The following is a 17,478-nucleotide window of genomic DNA, read 5'->3' as shown; positions in this document are numbered from 1 at the left end:
GGGTTTCTTGGGAAGGGTCTATCACATGATATTCAACTTTAGGGCAGTGATAATTTTGGAGGCTTTCTATTTGCTGACGGGGGCAAGGTCTAATAATTTCACCACCAAAGACTGTTGGATATCAAACAGAAGATGCGGAATCACCTGTACTGCTCTGCACCCCGGGACTTACAGACTCTGTCTTAGGTTTTTATAGTAGAAATGCCACTCTTCATAATAAGCATTAAAGTAAACTTGAGATCACATTTTAATGTAGAAATTCTGATGTCAAAAATGGAAGGTTAGTGTTCTCTGGCCAGATAATTTTAAGACCAGCAGAACCCATTAAAAATTATGGCCAAGCCATTAAAATTATGTCTCATATCCCATGTGCTAAAAACGATGTAAATCTTGGTACTTCACAATTATTCACTGGAGAGTCTCCATTTCATTATTGTCATTTTTAAAGAAACCACCTCTTCTTTCTTTCACCCCAAGAGAAATCTGATCGCCAACTGGAACCTGTGTGGAAGGTTCTGATGTCCTAGCAACTAATTGGATCCTCTTAAAGTTTGTATTTTATGTCTTACCTATTTAGAAATCTGAAAAGCTTCTCTTCAAAAAGCAGGCATCTCAGATCTTAATTTTTAAGTGTTAAGTATTGCTGCAGTCAAGGTTAAATGAATTGATGGTTTGGTGCTAGATTCAATACAATTCTTGGAGAAGATTTTCTTTTGAGCTTAAGTGTAATTCACACACTAATATTTTAAAGCTCTACTTAATGTCTTACATATCATATATGAAACAAAGCATGTATTTAGGTCAAGTTATATTTTAAGTGACCTCTAGGAATAGCCTATATGTTAACTATAAAGGTCTATAATGACATTTACTAAAGATGGGATTAATTTCATGGGTTCTACTATAATTTTTTCCACTCACCATGGTAGGGGTGAGTGACAAGCTGCCCACAGGGCAAATCCATGTCCATGCTCACGCCTTTGCATATAAAGTTTTATTGGAACACAGCCATGTCCATTGTTTACATATTATCTATGGCTGCTTTCCCATTATAATGGCACTGTTGAATGGTTGTAACAGAGACTCTGTGGCCCACAAACTTGAAAGTATTTTCTATCTGGCCCTTTACAGAAAAAGTCTGCCAAATCCTTGATTTATAGCCTGTAGAAATCAAGCAAAACAAGCCTCCTCTAACTCATATATTATGTCAAAACACTGGCAGGCAGAATTTTCAAGCAGAATAAAAATTTTTTATTAATCTATGAGTTTTGTTGGTTAGTTTCACTCTATAGCTTCTCTGAATTGGATTTAACTACAACCAAACACTCTATGCTTTCGGACAAAGACACAGAAAAAAAAAAGCTACTCCATTCCAGGGCCAAATGATAATGTGTGCTTGCTCTAAGGGGCTCTGCTACCAGGGGACTACACTTGTAATGCCCATGTCCCCAGCACCACCACTCTTTCTGTCTCCTCCTGAGGACTAGAAAGGCTTACAACTTGTCTCAACCTGCAGTTTCCCACTTCTACAGAAGGTCTTGTTATCCAGCGAACAACAATAAAGTTGAAAATACTCTGTCAAGGAAGATTGTTTCCTCTTGGCAGACTGATGCGTCAGAAAGTTTCTGTTACAGCAATCCCTAAGGTTACATCTTTGGATCATTTATCTTTTGAACTTGCCTCTTAAATGCAAATGAAATAAACTTACCCTTGTACAGCTTGGTTCTGTGGAGTCTGTCAGACATGTTAGGAGAACAACTAACTGAATTGCAAAACTGTGATGCCTACAAGAAATTGTTGGCCAGTTAAAAGAAGTCAGTATAAGTATCTAACTATTTCGACTGGAAAATTTGGGGACAGAACCAAAAGCATATCTACAAGTACAAATGAACACCAAGAAGATCATCAATGGATGAGTAATCAGAGTACCCAATGGCTGGTAAATGTCAGTCTTTAGCAGAAGTTAAAGTCAGAGACTGGCAGACAGAAGCACACAGGAAATTCTTCGAAGCTCCCAGCAGAGCTCCTTCGAATGCACAGAAATGGAAATGATGACCTCAGGTGCTGGGTGCAGTTAGTACAGAGATGGTTGGAAACATAAGGATTTGTTGGTGAGAACACACAGGATGGAGAACGTGTGACCAAGTGGTAAAGTCTGTATGCAATGCAGACAACTTAGATTTTGATACGACATGAGAAGTGCCTGTGGTTTTTTGAGGAGAGATTCCCTGATAAAAAATGCTGCTGATCAAATATCATTCTAGAGTTTATAACTGAAAAGCCAACTGAAAAGTTGTAACAGAAAACCCTTTGCTTTATTAAAAAAAAAAAATCACGAAGCTCCTTATGTTTTTCTACCAATTCATACTAGCAAAGACATCTCTTGTTGGGTGGACTATATGGAGCTCTCTTACACGAAGAAGGATTTCATGACCAAAAGTTCTGGGTGTTTTCCCTAGGTTGCCATTAGGGCACAGGCTAAAAACTATCTTAATTCTCATATACCTTACGTATTTTGCACATGGTCTTAGTGTCTGATTTTTGTTTTAAGCGCACCACAGTAGCTGCTTCCTAAAGCAGGCCATTCTGTGCGGCATAACTGGACGGAGCGAAGAAAGAAACTGAAAGTAGGAAAAAGATGGAACGTCACCATTGGCCTGACCTCTTACAAAGGATAGAGCTGAATTTCAAATTATGTATCCACCACCGTAGGCCCTGGGGAACTACTCAGACCTAAACAAACCTCATCCTGAAACGACACTGCTCTAAGTCTGTCTCTTGTTTTATAGGTATAAGGGTATGTGTGTTTTTCTGTCCTGAAAGCAGTCTAAGAAAAAGCCTGATACAACCCAGTCCTCTCTTTTATATGGCAGAAGGAACCCAGTAAACACAAACGCAGCAGAACACTTCCTCTTGTTGACAACCTTATGATTTCAACTTAATGCATTGTTTAGAATAGCAATTATGTGTCATTTCCCATTATCTTACACACAGAAGCAGCACTGCTTTTCTTTCCAACCACAGATCATGGAGAACACAGAGAGACCACATGCTGGTGAGACATGTCAAGACTGACAGCCCAGAGTCTAAGAGTTTGTGTCCAGAGCAAGTGTGTGGCCAGGCAGTGGGAAAGCAATCAGCCCCCACCCCCACCCCCCACCTTCTCGCGGCTGCCTTCTTGGCTTCCCTCGCTCTCTTGGAGGGCTCCCTTCTCTCCCCTGTAGGGCTCCCCTCTGGATTGGGAGGCAAAGCAGCTTAGGAAGAACCTTCTTGCTCAGGCAGTTTCCTTCTGCCGGAAAAGACTGGCTCACTCTCAAGACTGCAAACATTTGACCACTGCAAACAGCAGCGAGCATGTCAAGTCGTTTTATTCACATGTCTCACTAGGGGATCAGAAAGCCAAGGACACACTGGTGATTTCCCTGGTTTTACGGATCTCTACTCCCCCCAGGCCTGCAACACATTTTTGGTTCTTGTGTTCAGAGCGACCTGGCAGTGTGGGAAACCTTAACTGAGAGCCAACGGCCCCACAGCTTCTCCCTATTAAAATGTGCAACTGGATTTCACATGCGTGTTTCAAACACCATTCAAGGCATGATTTACAGGCTACTGTCTAGCCCCACAGCTGTTTTTTCGCCCCCCAGATGTAACCCTTTCTAGGAATCCACCAATCGGTTCCCCAGCAAACAGCCTGCCCATTTTCAACCTCTTCTGTCATTCTTGGGCATTTTGAATCACACAACACCTACATAGAAAGGATTCAAGAAAATATTGATCGAATGGACAAACTATTAATTTTTCTTTCCATATTATCCATTAATGAGAAGAGCCCATTTGAAACCTTTTTTCTGTTTGCTGCTGCTAAGTCGCTTCAGTCGTGTTCGACTCTGTGCGACCCCATAGATGGCAGCCCACCAGGCGCCCCCATCCCTGGGATTCTCCAGGCAAGAACACTGGAGTGGGTTGCCATTTCCTTCTCCAATGCATGAAAGTGAAAAGTGAAAGTGAAGTCGCTCAGTCGTGTCCGACTCTTAGTGACCCCATGGACTGCAGCCCACCAGGCTCCCCCGTCCATGGGATTTTCCAGGCAAGAGTACTGGAGTGGGGTGCATTACCCCACCTTAAACCTTTAGGTTCATCCCACTTAAACAATCACTCCTGACCCACTGATCCAGATTATTTACATACATTGAAATCAGCACAGATCCAATGAGTTCTGTGTAAGCCTCACTAGAGTGGTCACCCAGAGTGTTTACATTCATTATCCTTTCTTCTACAGAAAGAGAAAAACACTTTTAAATACTGCAACTTATCTCCCTGTGGCTAATAGACTACCTGTGTTACACAGAGTTAGCCAATATCATTTCATCATGTTTCTGAAACCACCCTTCTCCCAAGGTCCTAACCTTGTCTAGCTTCCAAGAATCAGAAATCACCCCTCAAAAAGGTGAGGCTTCAGGCTAAGAGCTGCGGTTAGTTCAAAACCATGCTGATAATATCTTCTAAACATTTGATTCTGAACTTCGGGGCATTCAGAATGATACTGTATTAATTTATGATTCTTCTGTGCATCACATAGCTCCTGGCAGAGAGTACAGGCTCAGGAAACTGACTGAACTTGACTCTTTTTTAGCCTATGTAGAGGATGGGAGGGCTCCCAGGTGGCACTAGTGGTAAAGAACCTGCCAATGCAGGGAACATGAGACACGGGTTTGATCCCTGAGTCGGGAAGATCCCCTGAGGAGGCATGGCGGCCCATTCCAGTTCTCTTGCCTGAGGAATCCAATGGACAAAGGAGCCTGGTGGGCTACAGTCCATAGGGTCACAAAGAGTCAGACATGACTGAAGTGACTTAGCTAGCACGCACTCAGAGGAAGGTGAGCCATACACTGAGTGGTCTGCAGGATGTCCCTGTGCTGGAGACTAAGACCCACCTTCCAAGAGAGGAGGACAAAGGGGAAAGAAGGTAAACCATGGAGACAAATGTCCCAGGAAAAGCCTTTGTGAGGAATGGTGCTTGGGTGGATCTATTTCACCCAAGTGTGAAAGTGTTAGTTGCTTAGTCATGTCTGACTCTGTGATGCCATGGATTGTAGCCCACCAGGCTTCTCAGTCCATGGAATTCTCCAGGCAAGAATACTGGAGTGGTTAGCTTTTCCTTTTTTCAGGGGATCTTTGCAACCCAGGGATCGAACCCAGGTCTCCCAAATTACAGACAGATTCTTTACCACCTGAGCCACCAGGGAAGCCCCATTTTACCCAAATGGCTACACAAACATAGCTTCCATTTCAGATAAAAGCAACTCATTAACAATCATGTGAGTGTTTGTTATCATGTGAAGACCTTACAATTACATAAAATTCTATTTTGCCCTTTGTTGTAATATACCAATATCTTCCAAGGAACAGAATCTCAAGGTGCAAAGGGGACATTTTCTGTAGTGTTTCACATGTGTTCCCTACCCCCATCTCCCAACCCCGCCCCCTTAGCTTTGAGACTCTAAATTTTCCTGGAAAACAACACCAACAACAAACACAGGCTAAACTGCCACACATCAGCAGAGAAGGTAAGTGTGCTCACTTCATCAGGAGCCACCATCATAATAACAAACCTTCATTGTTAAACAGAAGTCCTTCAAGACAGGAATACCAGCAAGGAGTTACTACGTTTAACCTGGTGTTTACTGATTGGCAAAGGAAAGGCCACCAAATTCTGCAACTCAGCAAAGGGAGCTTTTAGCCCCAGGACTTACCTTTCCTTTTCCTCCCAGTTTTCTCTGCTCAGACCTTTTGAATGAAGGTTCATTACTTACTCTTTTGCTAATTAGATAGTCAGACCACGTGGACGTGTTGGGGCTGTCAGATCTTCAGGTAACCTGAGAAGTCTATCTTTTTAAACCCTTACATTAAACGTAACCCCAAGTTCATGCTTTGGCCTCAAAGACCAAAACTGCAATCCAAGGATGTAAATTGCTGAATAAAATGACCATTTATTAAATGTATATCTTTTCTTATTAATCTCTCAAGGTCATCAAGGGGTAGGTATCATCATCCAATTTGACCTTTGAGTGTAGGAAGCTAAGATTGCCCAGGAAAACACAACTGGCATTGAGCGAAATAAGACTCAAAGCCAAGCCTTTGTTCCGAAGGGCCCATGAACTTTCTAGCCAGCCCTTTAAGCTCCTACCAAGGACATAACGACAGACCTTGCTTGGGAAACGGTCTGTTCCCTGACCTGAGAAGTATTCAGGCTGGCGGTAGATAACCGGTTACCAGAGATGCTGCAGAAGGCAGTCAACACCAGAAGGTCATGGAAGAGAGCAGCTCCTAGGTCTCCTATGTCAACAAGAATCTACAGACTTCTTCCTCTCCTAAGCATGTGACTCTGCAGTCATCTGAGGTGAGCAATCAACACCCTTCCGTTTCTTGGGCTGATCAAAACAAACCATCCTTTGCTCGGCTCTGCCACACTGGCCATCTCGCTCTCATCCTCTCTGGTGTACAGCTTTGATTACACCGCCAATGAGGAGACTCCCTCCAGGGCTTCCCGGGTGTAGCCTGTGAAGCTCTGAAAGTGGGCAGTTACTCCCTCCCTTCAACTGATGCTTCCTCATCATTCTTCAGCCATAAAAAAAAAAAAATCACAAGGTGACCCCGAAATGACACATCCCCACCATTCACCCTTTCCATTCCCACTCTGAATTGTGTTAACGTATACATCTGGTACCCCCAAACACTTCACAGCATACATACCAATAAGTAAACAAAGAAATACGCCCAGCATTCCTCACCTTCCTGCGCTCAACCACCAAGGAAGAACTCAACACGAACCCAGCACACACGCGCTCTCTCCATAAGCTGCGCACACACAGCAATGCAGACATGCCTTGTCTCGGAACCAAACAGATGCTCACCCAGTTCACTTCACCCTCCACCTCCAAAGTCTATACTGTTCCAACCTTTTCACATTTCTTCCTTCACCTGAACCATCACGTTTTCATATACGATTTTCTTCTAAAAAGAAGGCCTGGCTGTTAATCCCCATCCACCACCACCCCAATGGTTGATGCCCGCTTCGAAGCCCGGTTTTACCATTGGAATCTTCCACTTCTTCGGCTGGGGTGGCTTTTTGGGAGGAGTGGTGGGCATGCGAGGAGAGGAGACTGACAATCCGTGGCCTGGGGAGGGTCAGGGCTTTTCCGTGGACCTTGAGGGAGTGTTCCTTCAGCTGGCTGATTGTCATGGTGGAAAAGGAGCACCAAGAACACTTGTAGGCATGCTCACCTGGAGAAGACAGTGGGGACAGCAGAGGAGAAGGAGGGGAGAAGGGGGGAGGCGGGTGGAAATAACGCGGTTAGTTCACTCCAGGGAGCACGCCTCAAGCTGCCTGGTTCCTGAGAACCCTCTCAGATCAACCCCTCGGCAACACCCCCCACCCCCACCCCCCGGCATCAAGTGACCTGGTCCCTCTTCATCCCATGCTCAGTTTAGCGAAGGAGCCTATAATTGATTCCCCAGCAGAGCCTGAAATCAAATGTCTAGCTAGCTCCCTCAGAAAGTCTTCCCCCCTCTCCCTCTGTCTGTACAACAGAAATGACTATGTCAGTTTTCATTTCAGCCTTTGCATCATCCACAGAAAATAATACACTTCATTCGTATTCCAAGGGTTGATGGGTGGCTTTCCCAGCACCAAGTCACTCAGTGCAAACTATTGTGCCATCCTCATAACTCACTTCCGCGATGACTCTAGGCCTTCTGGATTTTACACATCCTGTGTGTGCGGTTTTCTTTGGACCAGTTCACAAACTTGAGAACAAAACTATTTCCCTAGCTGATCAACAGTACAGAAATGAGTCAAAGTGATTTCTTAAACAACAGAGGTGTATAAATACATTAACATGTGTGCATCTGTGTGTAGCTCATATATTTTTATATTTATTTTATATTTTCAATATAAAGGGCATTGAAATAGAAATAGCTCAGTTGGTAAAGAATCCGCCTGCCATGCAGGAGACCCTGGTTCAATTCCTGGGTCAGGAAGACCCACTGGAGAAGGGATAGGCTACCCACTTCAGTATTCTTGGGCTTCCCTTGTGGCTCAACTGGTAAAGAATCTGCCTGTAACAAGGGAGATCTGGGTTCAATCCCTGGGTTGGGAAGATCCCCTGGAGAAGGGAAAGGCAACCCACTCCAGTACTCTGGCCTGGAGAATTCCATGGACTATACAGTCCTTCGGAGAAGGCAATGGCAAGCCACTCCAGTACTCTTGCCTAGAAAATTCCATGGATGGAGGAGCCTGGTAGGCTGCAGTCCATGGGGTAGCTACGAGTCGGACACGACTGGGCGACTTCACTTTCACTTTTCATTTTCACACAATGGAGAAGGCAATGGCAACCCACTCCAGTGTTCTTGCCTGGAGAATCCCAGGGAAGGGGGAGCCTGGTGGGCTGCCGTCTGTGGGGTCGCACAGAGTCGGACACGACTGAAGTGCCTTAGCAGCAGCAGCAGCAGCATACAGTCCTTGGGGTTACAAACAGACACAACTGAGCGACTTTCACTTCCCTAAGTAGAAATAAGTATTTTTGCTTTATTCAAATTAATTTTAATTGGAATATAGTTGCTTTAAAATGTTGTGTTTCTGTTGTACAGCGAAGTGAATCAGTTATACATATATATATCTCCACTCTTTTTTAGATTCTTTCCCCACATAGGTCATTCTAGGGTGATGAGTAGAGTTCCCTGTGCTGAACAGTAGGAGGCTCTTATTCGTTATCTAATAGAATAGTGTGCATGTCAGTCCCAATCTCCAATTTATCCCCCCTCTTTCCTTGGGAACCATAAGTTTGTTTTCTAAAAGAACTTTCCTTTTAATTGTTTTTAATACCACTGAAATACAGCACAGATCACTATGATCAAGTTAAATGAGAATATGATTTACTTTTGCCCTAAGCCAGCTTTTAAATGAACTGCAGGGTGTAAAATGGGCATGCATACGTCATTGGACAGACAAACACTGGTACAATCAACTCAGAAAGCAATTTTGCTTTTAACAACAATAAATTTAGAAAGCTCAGGCTTGAAATTCAATAATTCCACTTCTGAGAGTTTATATTAAGGAAATATCCATTAATACTTAGAAATCTCTATTTAGAAATATACATTATTTATGCTTAAAAAAGGGATGAAACAACTTAAGTCTCCAACCCCAGGGAAATGATTAAGTAAATGTGGGTATATCTTCTTGATAAATTACTATTCATTAAAATTAATTCTTAAAGATTTGGTCATACATAGGAAAATAAAATTCTGATACTCAGAAAAATAAATAGAAAGGCATAATACATTAAATTATAATCATAACTATGAGAAATAATTACAGAAGAAATGGCTGAAAGGAAATATTGTCAAATATTAATAACAGTGGTCTTTAGATAATAAGGTTGTGAATGGCTACTGCATTTCTTCTTTCATTTTCAAATTTTCTCTAACGAACACGTATTTTTAAAATGTATTTTTAAGGTAAAATGTGAAATCCAGAGGAGAGGACCAGTGAATGTGAACTGAGGACGATGCTGCTGATGTGCTACAGACAAATGCTCACTAGAGCAAGGCAAGGCAGAGCAGGTAAGCCTCCATCCTCACTCTCACCCTGTTGTGATGGTTACCTTCCTGCCACCTAATTACTAAATGGAAAATTACTGAGTGGTTTCATGTGAGGCGAGCCCAGCATCCAAAGTCCTGGATTCAGCCTCCTTCTTACAACTGATGACCCCCACAGCCTGCATTTCCAAGAAAGCCTTGAAGAGACCCACACGAAACCTTGAACGATGCAACATGCTACAGCCCAAAGCAGAAGGGAAGCGCAAAGAAGTCAGAGGACCCAAACAAGAACATCAGTCAATTCCACGCTCCGCAAACCATGGCCTGGGAGCTACAGGATAATGCTGGGCATGAACAATGATATTTACTAATATAAGAAATACAGGGCCCTCCCTGGTGGGGTCCAAGTTTGATCCCTGGTCAGAGAACTAGATCCCACATGCTGCAACTAAGACCAGGCACCGCCAAATAAATAAACATTTTAATAAACAATTAAAATAATAAGTATATATGTCATTTTATATACTACTGCTCTTCTTATTTCACTTCTCGATTTTTCAGTGCAAAGACGGCTACATGAACCTTGATGGGTGGTCATAAGTGGCATAACCTGAGAGAGAATTCCAATCCAGGTATCTGGTTTTACCCTTTAAAATAAAGTCTATTGAGTAGAACAGACAAGTCAAGAGTCTTTTTGGAAAATGATTTGACTTGAGCTGTGTCATAGATACCAGTGGTCCAAGGTGTGTAGAGAACTAGATAACGCTGCTTCCACTCTCTCTGGATGCTTTCTTCTTGCCAACCAGTGAGCACAGAAGGCCAGTCTGCTTGGTCAGCTCCAAGAATATACGCTTCAGCTCAGTGCCCTAGAGTCAGTGTGTAGCCTGTGGCACTTTATTTTTAAGTCCTTCCCACAGGCCAAATCACTTACCCAACTCCCATTGGTAAAGTGTTTTTGACAAGGCTGAGATCTATAGGAAAAACTTCTGAGGATGGTGTCCCAGCTGAATAATTTACAGTATACACCAGTTAGGAAAGAGTGGTTTGATCCCCAAAGCCTCTTACTCCTTGGACTTTAGTAAAATGTTCTGGGAGATATAAAAATACTAACAGAGAAGAGCCTATACAGCTAATCTGCCGACCACCCCCCGCCCTACCCCACAACTGCTGTGAACTTAAGGCTTCAGTAGTTTTACTCCATTAAGACAGTTCAACAGAACCCAGCATTCAGGAAATAATGGAGAGATGGTCTTATTTCCACAGGGGATGAAGAGACAAGTTTTTATAACCATACAATGGAATTTAATAAATGAGACGGGAAAGTTCTAACTGATTGAAAAATTTAAAACTAGAATTCGTGGTGGGGAGGGGTGGAAGGGAGGTTCAAAAGGGAAGAGATATATGTTTATATAGGGCTGATTCACTTCATTGTACAGCAGAAACTAACGCACACTATAAAGCAATTATACGCTAATAAAAAAGTAAACAATATAAAACTAGAATTCAACTAGTATTCTAAATCCTTAGCTGAAGAAACTCATGGAGAAGACTTGATCTCTAGAAGAATCTCTGATAGTATTGGTAGCTATTCTAAAGTGTTTTGACTCCCCAGTTTCCCTCTGTGTTTGAAGCAAGTTCCTGAAGGGCTGTCAACACCTCTGAGAGGGCGCCACAGGCCGCTGTGCAGTCGGGCTTCTCAGAGGACTGAGGAATCATGGGAAATGCCCCGGGGCCCCCTCGCCACTGCCTTTCCTCTCTCGGCCGAGTTCTGATTAGCTATCTGTGGGCATCTCCCTCATATTCCAAGTAGAGAAGAGCAAAACAGAGAGAGGTAGCACCATGTGAGTGCAAGGATGTTTGGTTTTTGTTCTGGAGTCAAATTCTTAGTGAATGGGCTCTGTGGCTGACAAAGTGTTAAGTGTCAGTCGCTCAGTCGTGTCCGACTCTTTGCGACCCCACGGACTGTATAGCCCGCCAGGTTCCTCTGGCCATGGAATTCTTCAGGCAAGAATAATGGAATGGCTAGCCATTTGCTTCTCCAGGGAATCTTCCTGACCCAGGGATCAAACCAGGGGCTCCTGCATTGCAGGTGGATTCTTTACCATCTGAGTCATGAGGGTGGACATGAGCAGGACACTTAATTTTGAGTCTCGGTAGCTTCACCTGAAGAGTGACAACAGCATCCACCCTCTTTAGGGCTGTTTTGAGGATTAAATAAGATGATTAATATCACATCTTATTAGTAGTTAAGGGATGTTCATGAAACCAGCCCGATGAGAAGACAGAGTAACAGAGTCAGCACAGCTCCTGGACCCTCAGGACCCAAAGTCTCTTCTTATCTGGGGCATGGAAATGCATCTAAGGGCATCTCAGGAGAAATCTCAGATATCCTGATTTCTCTCTGCCCCTTTCAACATTTCTAAGATTATAACTTTATTTTAGTTGGAAATTACTTTTAGTAGATGTACCAATTCTTGCACTTCCATTAGAAAGTCTTTGTAATTTAGAAACTTCTCTTAAAAAAAAAAAAACAGAGCCCATGAGTAGCAAAAATCTGTTAGTGGATACATACTAGTTGAATGAATCGACTATGACATGGGTGACATGTGGCTCGGTATTATTTTGCCTTTGGGCCATTCTTTAATTTTTATTAGATTGAGATAAAATTGAACACATGATGATTTCAAAGAAAGCTTATTCTCATGTGTATGGAGCAAGCGACTTAAAATTTCCCTCTTTAAAATTAAAGACTACTGGATTTCAAATTCAGAGAACGAGTGTACAGTGAACAACAACTCACCAGCATGGGCTTTGAGGACGTGTGTCTTCAGCCGGCTGTTGTAGGAGGACTTGAAGGAGCAGAGTTTGCATCGGAATGGTTTATGGTGTCCGTGGTGGGTTTGCATATGGCGATCCAAACTTGATGTAGAAGGAAAAAAAAAAAAAAGGAAATGACAGGATTAAAAACAGCATCCAACATTTTCTCATTGCCCTTTTCCAGAAATCCCATTTCTAAGCTGTTCAAAGTAATTTTGTTACTTTCCAAGGATGGCACTTAACCGGAAAAAAAAGATTGGCAAGAGTTGGGGAAGCTAAAGGAAGGAAGAAATCAAAAATGTTTTTGGATTGAGAGACATGGCAGTGGAAACAGGTCTTGGTGGACTTATTTTCCCTTCTCTAAAGCACTGCAAAGTAGGAGAGGACATCTAAAAACAAAAGGTAAAATACAGACAAATTTAAGTTTTGTGCAGTCAGTGAGGAGTGTCTATCAAAGAGGCCTTGAACTTATTCCCCACCTCCCCCCCAAAAATGAGATTTAGAGAAATTTTGTATGTAAAAAGGGCTGACTTTCTTTTTAAATCTTAATTCCACCATGAACACCTGTGCAGGGCAGGGAGCTTTCAAAGTAGCTGGACTATCTGCGATGGGCTGTCTGTTTCCAAAGTCTTTATAAATATGGAGGCCCAGGGCAGGCATGTTTACAGGAAGCTGCGTGATCCAAAGGCTGGCCTTGCCTTCTGATAAAACCATGTTTGCTATATACCAGTCTTTCAGAAGCAACTTATACAGAAATTATTATAATCAACTCCCAGTATTTCATAATAATTACTACTGTTAAAAAAATAATAAATCTACCAAACAAGGTGTGGGAAGATGTTCTAATTTGTATCAGTGCCCCAGAGAACTAGATTCCATTCTAAATGACTCATATGGGAACGGTACTTCTTAGCATTTAAATATATAATGTTCTCCCAAGCTCCTAAGCAGCACTTTCCCTTGCCTCAGGACACCTCCTTCTGGATGTCCTTTAGCTATCTTAAACTCAACCAACCCGAAACAGAAGTGTTGGTTTTGTTATTTTTTTTAATCCAAAACACATTCTCTTCATTTCCTTGTGTTTAGAAAGAACACTTCCATGCTGTCAGTCAACCAGACTGGAAACCTCCATGTCAATTGTACTGTACTCTGTCCCATCTCCCCTCCAAGAAGTCAATTTTTCCAAGCCATGAAGATCGTCCTTCCCTTAACTGTTTCCAAAGTTCCATTCTAACCTGGTGGCTCAGCTATCTATCATGACCCTCCTAATTGGTCTCCACCATTTTTTTTTTTCCCAACTCAAAAGCACAAGCGATGGAGTCAGACTGCCTGGGATCAAACACCAGCTATTACTCATAAGCCGAGTGGCCTTGGGCAAGTTACACAACTTCTCTACATTAAAAGGCCTCACTTCTCTTATCCATAAATGGAGATAATAATGGCACCATACTTCATAGGGCTATTCTGAGAATAAAATGAGATAATGCTTGAAGGCACTTAGCACAGTGCCTGGCACACAGTGAGGCTTGATAAATGTCAGTGATTAAGATGTCCTACTCATTACAGTCTTCCTTTGACCAGTAATGTAAATTACAAAGCATGCATTCCACATTCAAAGATCCCAAATATGGTCTCAAGTATTCAGACTTTACCTTCCACTGTATCACTTAAAAGTTAGTCCAACCAAGGACTTCCCTGGCGGTCCAGTGGTTAGGACTCCATGCTTCCACTGCAGGAGGCATGGGTTTGATACCTGGTCAGGAAACTAAGATCCTGCATATCTTGTGGCCCCCACCCAAGAAAGTCCAACAGGACCCCCAGCTGAGTGCCTCTGAACGTCACCTTCTTCCTCAGGACCCTGGCCTCTCATCTTTCCTTTCATACTGTATGTCCTTTCCAAACTCTTGAAGTCCTACCTTCCTCTTGAAGACTTGACTCTAAAACTCCCTGTTCCATAAAATCTTCCTGATCCCTCAAAAGTGGATGTACCATCTCTCTTCTTTGAAACTTTGTAGCATTTTATTGATACATTTTTTAAAGACATGTGCATTATGTTGCCCAGTCATTTGTATGCTTGCTTTACTTATAATCCAACTAGACCCTGAGTTCCCTTAGACCACCGACCGTGTCCTATTCTTTATATTCCCCCCAAAGCATTTACAACAGAGCGTATTCAGTTATTCACAACAACTTACTGAGGTTCTGTGTGTCAGAAAAGAGAGTCGCTGTTCAACAAACATTTATTGAACAGGTGAGAACTACACTAGTTTGAGGCCAGGGCATGAGTCTGATGACAAAGATTAGATACTAGGTCCTGTATAATCATAAAAGCCATTGCAACCCTCCCTAACCTCCGTAGAAGCATCTCCTCTTCTTGCCTTTCAACAACCACTAACTAGCACTTTATCTTTTTGAAGAAGCAAACAGCCCATCATTTATTTTCAATTATGATAAAAATAAACAGCATGTCAGCCTCACAATCAGCCACCTTCATCCAAGACTGTAGAATGTGTTATTGAATATTTCTCTCTCATACAGTTGTGAGAGAAAGGCAACAAAAGGTTGTTGCATCTCAGAACCATCCCTCTTCCCGTCACTCTGAACGGCCTCACATAAAAACCCAACGTGCAATTTCAAAGCTGTGCCAAGGAGTGGAAAGCTCCCTCTCCCAACCCCACTACATTTCAAGCATCTCTCCAGCATCGATAAACTTCTTTACCATTCCAGGTCTTTTTTTTTTTTAAATGCCAAGCAATGACTCTTTGGTCACATGGATTAGCAGTCCTAATTTTACCTCCTTAGCCACTTAATTTCCCAAATGGAAACTTACTTCCTCTTATGATGACTAGGTTCTGGATGAATGTTTGACAGATGCACCAGTAAACTCATGTACTCTCCGGTCTTTCCTGGTGTACATCATAGCAATTCCTCCCAAACCGTCATTTTTTTAAAAAAATGCCCAATTTAGAAAACTCTGATTAGAAAAGATACATGCACCCCAATGATCACAACAGCACTATTCACAACAGCCAAGACACGGAAGCAACCTAGATTTCCACTGTCAGATAAATGAATAAAGGAGATGTGGCATATGTATACAATGGATTGTTACTCAGTCATAAAAAAGAATGAAATAATGACACTGGCAGCAACATGGATGCAACTAGAGATGATCATACTAAGTGAAGTCAGTCAGACAAAAACATCGTATGATATTACTTATATGTGGAATATTAAAAAATGATATAAATGAATTTATTTACAAAACAGAAATAGATTCATGGACACAGAAAACAAACTTATGGTTACCAAAGGGGATAGTTGGGGGCGGGGTAGGGAGATTAACAAGTACACACTATTATATATAAAATACGTAAACAAGGACCTATTGTAAAGCACAAGGAACTATACTCAATATCTTATATTAATAATAATCTATACTGGAAAAGAATCTGAAAAAGAATATGTGTACATATTTGTGTGTGTGTGTGTGTAATGGAATCATTTTGCTATATACTTGAAACTTAACACAAACTTGTAAATTAAGTACACTCCAGTTTTTTAAAAAATGCTTGATTTTGCCAAGTCTGGTGTCAAGTGAACAGTCTCCTGTTCTCAGCCCCATTTGACAGATGAGGTGACTGAGGCTCAAGGTAACATAGCCAGCTAAACAGTGGACGTGAACCATGACAGGGGTCTCGAGACTCCTCCAACCTCTCGGGCCTTCCGCGCGCCTCCCCAGTTACCACTTGTGGGCACTCGGTGAGCACTTACTTGTGCCTGAAAGCAGAAACAAAGGAGCAATACTGGCAGCTGTACTTGTCCTCGCGGGTAAACATGGCCAAGGCCAGATGGCTCCTCTCATGAGAACGCAGCCCCTGCATGGACATCAGGACTCTGTCACATTGACTACAATGGTATCCCCCCGGCCGGGTTTCATCCTCCAACATTCCATCAAGCAAGCAGTGTTCACCATCCACCCGGTCCACCAGGGCGCCAGTGGCATCTTTGGCTGCTTCCAGTCCATCCAGGAACAAGTGGGAAGGGTCTTCAGCCTCCTGCTAAGAGAACCACACACACACACATGCCCCACCAACAAAATAAATATCCAACATCATTGCCCCCAGCTCTCCTCCTCTCCCTTCATTCTCCCAAACTCATCGGCATTTCGTGGTAAGGCTTCCTCCCCTGCCTCTCTGGCTCCCCCTAGAGGAAGGGCACACCCAAATGCCATCCTCATGCAGTGGTGGTGATATGAGGGCAACATCTGGACATAGGTTGCTACTGTCTGAGAACTATGAGGGAGGGGCTCTCCCACTTTTGAAGACAGTTCACTCCCTTATCTCCCATCTTACAAAGAAAATTCTAATTGGGATCCTACTGAAACTGATACAAAGCAGGTTAGGGTTACGGCTCTGAGAAAGGAAGAGAGGCAGGAAGAAGGAAAAACAGAATGGTTTGGGCATTTAGGAGCCTTGGAACACCCTCAGGAGAGGAAGGAGACAGAAAGACCCAGCTCTTTGCCACCATGCTCATCTCTAGCCCACATATGGTAACATTACCCCTTGACCAAAGGCTACTATATAGTCAACACAAAAATTAAGGAGAAGCCTGGGTTTAAGTTGCTTGTGTTTCGAGGTGGTTCCTTGGATTACTGATTACACAGGAAGAGGTGCTCTGTCTCCCTCGAGCGACTGGGGGACGCAAAGCTGGGACACACCACGATGGCGGGCAAGGACATGGCCACTGCTGGTCCCAGCACCACTCACGGCTGTGTCGCCAGCAGGAAGGCTCCAGTCTTCAATGGGAAAAGCGGAAGCTTTACCTCCAGGCCACGATGGCAAAACAGGACGCAAGATCGGGAAGGGCCGATGACAAAAACACATTCATGTATCCAAAGAGATAGGGCAGAGCTCTGAACTAACTTCTCTGCTCGAAGTGGCTAACAACATCCTAGAAAGCAGGGATTTCGGCTTGGTTATTAAAACAGTGACTAATATTTAAGATTGTGATGTTCAAAACAGGTGGCCTGATAACACGTCGGAGGCAGAGGGGAGGCAC

General features: G+C 43.0%; 1 protein-coding gene across 20 annotated transcripts in view; it reads right to left on the bottom strand.

Annotated features, from left to right (window-relative positions):
• The window catches only part of ZNF462 (zinc finger protein 462), a 157,523-nt gene that overhangs the window by 71,216 nt on the left and 68,829 nt on the right, over positions 1-17,478 (bottom strand). For 10 of the 20 annotated variants that reach the window (XR_015132040.1, XR_015132041.1, XR_015132039.1 and 7 more), the window contains 3 exons: positions 16,192-16,478; positions 12,401-12,519; positions 7,093-7,284 (listed from right to left, as the gene is read on the bottom strand). Coding sequence is in view for 9 of the 20 variants with exons in the window: in XM_086315812.1 (XP_086171938.1) it covers positions 7,093-7,284; positions 12,401-12,519; positions 16,192-16,478 (598 nt within the window). In the remaining 11 variants the exon portion in view is untranslated. The remainder of the gene's footprint in view (positions 1-7,092; positions 7,285-12,400; positions 12,520-16,191; positions 16,479-17,478) is intronic. The other 10 variants (XR_015132043.1, XR_015132046.1, XR_015132049.1 and 7 more) reach the window with 4 other exon arrangements.

This window comes from Bos grunniens, chromosome 8 (genome assembly GCF_055505025.1).
Source record: "Bos grunniens cultivar Pamir isolate PY7600 chromosome 8, Bosgru_T2T1.0, whole genome shotgun sequence".
Taxonomy (NCBI): domain Eukaryota; kingdom Metazoa; phylum Chordata; class Mammalia; order Artiodactyla; family Bovidae; genus Bos; species Bos grunniens.
Note: the sequence above shows the minus strand (reverse complement) of the source record. Positions and strands in the feature narration are given on the sequence as shown.